At 34.5% G+C, this 4,953-nt stretch overlaps 1 protein-coding gene across 1 annotated transcript; it reads right to left on the bottom strand.

Moving 5' to 3' along the window:
- Positions 1-589: 589 nt before the first annotated feature.
- LOC110913478 (zinc finger MYM-type protein 1-like) lies at positions 590-3,147 on the bottom strand. Its single transcript, XM_022158304.1, has 2 exons — positions 2,337-3,147; positions 590-2,268 (listed from the first exon to the last, which is right to left on the bottom strand). The coding sequence occupies exons 1-2, from the start codon at positions 3,145-3,147 to the stop codon at positions 590-592; spliced, it is 2,490 nt and encodes an 829-aa protein (XP_022013996.1).
- Positions 3,148-4,953: the final 1,806 nt, after the last annotated feature.

Below are 4,953 nucleotides of genomic sequence, written 5' to 3'. Positions count from 1 at the left end.
TTTGGCATCTCCATGAGCCCCAAATGCAAAGATTTGTTAGTTGATCCACCCACCACCACCACCTTAGAGCGTATGCCCATAAAGCTTTTCGATTTCACACCAAAGGTACCAATTTTTTTTTTTTTTTTGGATTTTCGATACCTGTATCGGTTGGTACCGAGCTCATCCCTTCCGACCATCCAATCCAGTTCACTGATTCAAGTGGGATGGCCGGTTTATATTTTGGGCCGGTTCAAGGAGGTTTAACAAAACCAGTTTTATACCCGCTACCAAGTTCCTGATTTGACTGAATGCCTGTTGTTTAGGTTTTAAGATTTAAGGTTAATAAAATCATGTTCAATGTGTAAAAGTTGTTAGATGACCAGTTTGACGATGTATGTGGCAGGGCCGGCCCTGAGAATTCATGTACCCTGTTCGAGCTCGAAAAACATGCCCTTAGGTTTTAACTAAATAAAAAATTTAAGCTAGTTTTTTCATACAACTTTGAACGGTTGACAAAAATATAGCATTCGATAAACAATGCGATTAACAAAATACAAAATATAGTACTCGAATGAATGACATGCCGTAAAAACTAATAAGCTAATAGCTAACCAATGATTCGTGAAGCCCTCCTTGCATTCTTGATAGCAAATTGGTGAATCAACTCTTCACAGTTTATATCATCTAAGACTTCGTTCTCGATAGCAATCATCGCCAACCCACTAAGTCTTTCTTGGGACATTGAAGATCGTAGGTAAGATTTCAATAACTTCAACTTCGAAAAACTTCTTTCTGCAGATGCCACAGTGACTGGAATAGTCAACAATATTCTATATGCAATGCATGCTTCTGGGGAATAACCGTCTTCTTTCATATACTCCAAAACATCTACAGGACTGCTAAATTTATTGGTTAGTGAGTCACGAAATAAATTAAGCTCTGTATAAAGTGCCTCGCCATCAATATCCGATTTTTCTTTAAACCTGAGTGCATTTTCAAGACGATGACAAGACGACTTAAGATCTTCATCTTTAATAATCCTCAACGTACGTGGAAACAAAAAACCAAATAAACCCTCGTACCATTTAAATTGTTCAAATCTTTTCTCTAAAGAAGCAATGGCTTGATCTACAATATATAAGAAAAAGTTTACTCTGAAATTTTCTTCTACTGTAAATGCAACTTCTTCGCTACTAGAAGTCTCATCTTTTCTTTTTTTCCTTTTAATCTTACGTTTTTCTTTAAATATGGGATCAATTTCCATATCACTAGCAATCTCCGTAGCTTCTTCAATCGCTTTAAGAAAACCGGTTTCTCTATAATCCTTAAAGTACTCAATCAAATTGTTTATTTCTTGAATAGCAATTTCAAGATGCATATCCTTTGCTTGTAATTTTTTGCTCACAATATTCACCCGGTTTAACACTTCATACCAAATAACAATTGATACCAAAAAATCAAATCCACTAAGTTGATTTTCTGCTAAAGCTAATGCTTCCTCTGCAATTGCAGCATCACTATCTGTCTCTCCAACTTCAAGCAAAGCTTCCCGCACATCATCAAGTTGCAATTTGATTGCCTTAACACTCTCAAAACGACTTTCCCAACGAGTTTGAGACAATGACTTTAGACTCCAGTTTTTCACATTATCTTTCAAAATTTGCCAACGATTGATAGAATTTGCAAAAATAGTATAAATCCGTTGGATGTGTCCAAAAAAACTCTTTCCTTTAACACAACTATAAGCCATATCACATAATGTAAGGTTAAGTGAATGGCTACCACAAGGAGTGTAAAATGCTCTTGGATTTTCTTTTAAAAATCTCGTTTGGACTCCTTGATGTGAGCCTTTCATATTTGCCCCATTGTCATATCCTTGGCCACGCATGTCATCAATTTCAAGACCAAGATTTTGTAACTCCGCATAAGTTACATCAAATAGTCCCTTCCCAGTGGTATCATTAGCATTTAAAAACCCCAAAAATGACTCCTCAACAATAACAGAATTAGATGAGAACTTTACATACCTCACTATTATAGTCATCTGTTCTTTGTGACTAGAATCGGGGGTACAATCCAGTATGATTGAGTAGTACTTTGCTTCTTTTATGTTCTTAATAAGTTCTTTTTTAATTTCATCAGCAAGCATAAGTATTATCTCATTTTGGATCTTGTGTCCAAGATAATGCACATGAATGTCGTCACTAGTGATCCGCCGAACATGCTCTTTGATAACCAGATCAAACTCTTCCAACATCTCAACTAGACCCAAGAAATTTCCATTACCTGTTAAATACAATCAACAAAAAATTAAGTAAGAATAAATGGAACTAAAACTAAACAATTTCAATTACCTTTTTCATACAACTTTTCTTTATTTCCACGAAATGCTAAATTATGCTTAGCAAGAAATTTGATTAGCGCAATGATTCTAAAAAGGACTTGTTTCCAATAATCTGCTTCCTTCTTGAATTGCTCATATTGAAATTTATCAATTGTGTTGTCCGATTTCAATCTTTTACGCAAATCAAACCACTTTTTCATATTTATGAGATGATCTAAAGAAACTTCATGTTCTCTCACTCTACCGGTAGCATGGTGCCAATCATCAAAACCTACACCTCCCAATCTACCTTTTGGCGCCCCATTTCTAAACACTTTGCAACAAAAACAAAACATCTTATCTAGGTCTTTCGAATATACTAGCCATTCTCTATCACACTTCTCCAAGTTTGATAATGTTCTTGTATAAATAGTGGATGAAAATCGTCTATTAAATTTATCATATGGACCAAATTCAATACTAGTATCTCTTTTAGGACCTTTCGCGACCAATAGTTTAATCTCATCCGCATTTAGTCCTTCCCACCTTCTTGGATCAAATATATAATCAACATGCTCTTCTTGTTGTTGCTCTTCAACATGTTCTTGTTCTTGTTGCTTTTCAACATGTTCTTCGTCTTCTACTTCCACACGATCTTGCTCTTGTTCTACTTCATCGTGTTCCCGTTCTACTTCAACATGCTCTTGTGGTTTTTCCACATCAACAATAGGCGGAATAGGCGTCAAAAATTTTTGCATAGCACCCTTTTGTGACTTCACTAATTCATCTTGTCGTTTCCTCTTTTGACGTTTTTGCCATCCGGATGGTTGTTTAGGAGCCATTAAGTCATTAACGCCTAAATAATGTTCGACAACAACATAAATGAATTGAACTGAAATTATTACAATTAAACATTCACATATTAAACATTCACATATTAAAATTAGGAGCCATTAAGATTAGATTATAATGCATGTTAATTATTCCTGAAACTGATTTAAACATTCACATATTAAAATTATTACAATACAATTTCAATCCAAAGCATAGCATCTGGAATCAAATAAATGAATAATCAAATAAAATTCTAGCATACCACAAAAGTCAAAAACCCACCTGTATAAGCTAAGCCGATCGGTATCTGTTCCGTCACGTTTCTTTTTCTGAATCAATGATGATTGCCGCCACCACTTTATGTTTTTTAATTAGTTTTTAGATAATATTTGGGTATTGGGCTCACTAACCTAATGGGCTAAATGGTTTAAACAATAGGATTTTTTTTAAGTGGGCCTATGTTAATATTTTTTTGGTTATACCCTATTAAAAAACTTTTTTTTACATATATAATATCGGATTTTTTTTAAAAATTACGGGCCCTACGAAATCACGGGCCCTGTTCGGTTGTCCTCCCCGCCCCTATTAAGGGCCGGCTCTGGTATGTGGTAATTCAAACCGCTATTTGGTGTGTGCGGAAGCGCCGCAATGATGTGGTATTTTATAGGAAGCAAGTTACATTGTCTAGGTTAGGAGGAGATTAAAACGAGGTGCTTTCTTTGGTTTAACTCCCGGTCCAAAGTGCAAGGTCTCATTTGGGTAGATTGATGTAATTTTGATTTCTCTTATTGTTTGTCAGTGAGATGTATTTTCTCTTTATGTGATGTTTCTTTTGTTTGGCTTATATTTTGTTAGTCAAAGCTCCTTAGAAACAAAATGTGTTCGCCGTTAAAAAATATTGGTGGTTTGAGGATGAATTCATAGAAACTTCGAAAAGTTTGAACATTGTCACGAAACTACATAAAGTTTGAACAAAAGTAAAACTCAAGTATTTACATTTATTAAATAGTGTAAAACTAATGATGATGAAACTTAATTAGTATTTAGTAATATTTGTTATCGTATTTTAAACTTTATAAATAAACTTAATATTTTAAACTTTTTAGAGTAGACGTACACTAAAGTTGATATCATTTTAGTAAAGAATATTTGATTGACACATTTAACTATTTAAGAGAATGAATTGATTGGTCTAGTCAATGTGTTTAGGTTTCTTACACTGGTTGGTATGGGATTTCATTGTCTAGTATGGGACGTCATTGCCTATGCACCTCGGCAATTTATTTATCAATGGCGCACTAGTTTCATTCCATGAGTGCTATTGAAGGGACGCTATTGAATGATAGCGAGTGCAATAACGAGTTGTTTGTCGAGCCAAGCAAATATTAAATTCAACAAAGGGGGTGCCATTAACCTTTTGGGTGTTTTATCTCATTTCTTGGTTATTAGAGGGGTGGTATTGGTTGATATGGCGTAATGTGGCCGAGGTGGCGCAATGGAGTCCCTTAGGGCCTTATAAATAGGGGTGTTCATCCAATCGAATAACGAATTTTAAAATTAATCTAATCAAATTTTTCGAATAATTTGGTTTTTTGCTTGAATCGAATTCAGATAAATTCAAATAAATTTGTTTTGATTCAAATTCATATAAAATATATAAATCTTTTCATTCAGTAGTGGAGGGTATGTAATTTTCGTATATAAATCTTTTGGTGTATAAGTTTTCGATCCCACGATTTTATAGAAATATTTTGATCCGATAACTTCTGCCCCGATCAGAAGTCTCAAGTTTCGCCAACTGCTCGTGTACGTGC

Source organism: Helianthus annuus, chromosome 15 (assembly GCF_002127325.2).
Source record: "Helianthus annuus cultivar XRQ/B chromosome 15, HanXRQr2.0-SUNRISE, whole genome shotgun sequence".
NCBI classification, from domain to species: domain Eukaryota; kingdom Viridiplantae; phylum Streptophyta; class Magnoliopsida; order Asterales; family Asteraceae; genus Helianthus; species Helianthus annuus.
Note: the sequence above shows the minus strand (reverse complement) of the source record. Positions and strands in the feature narration are given on the sequence as shown.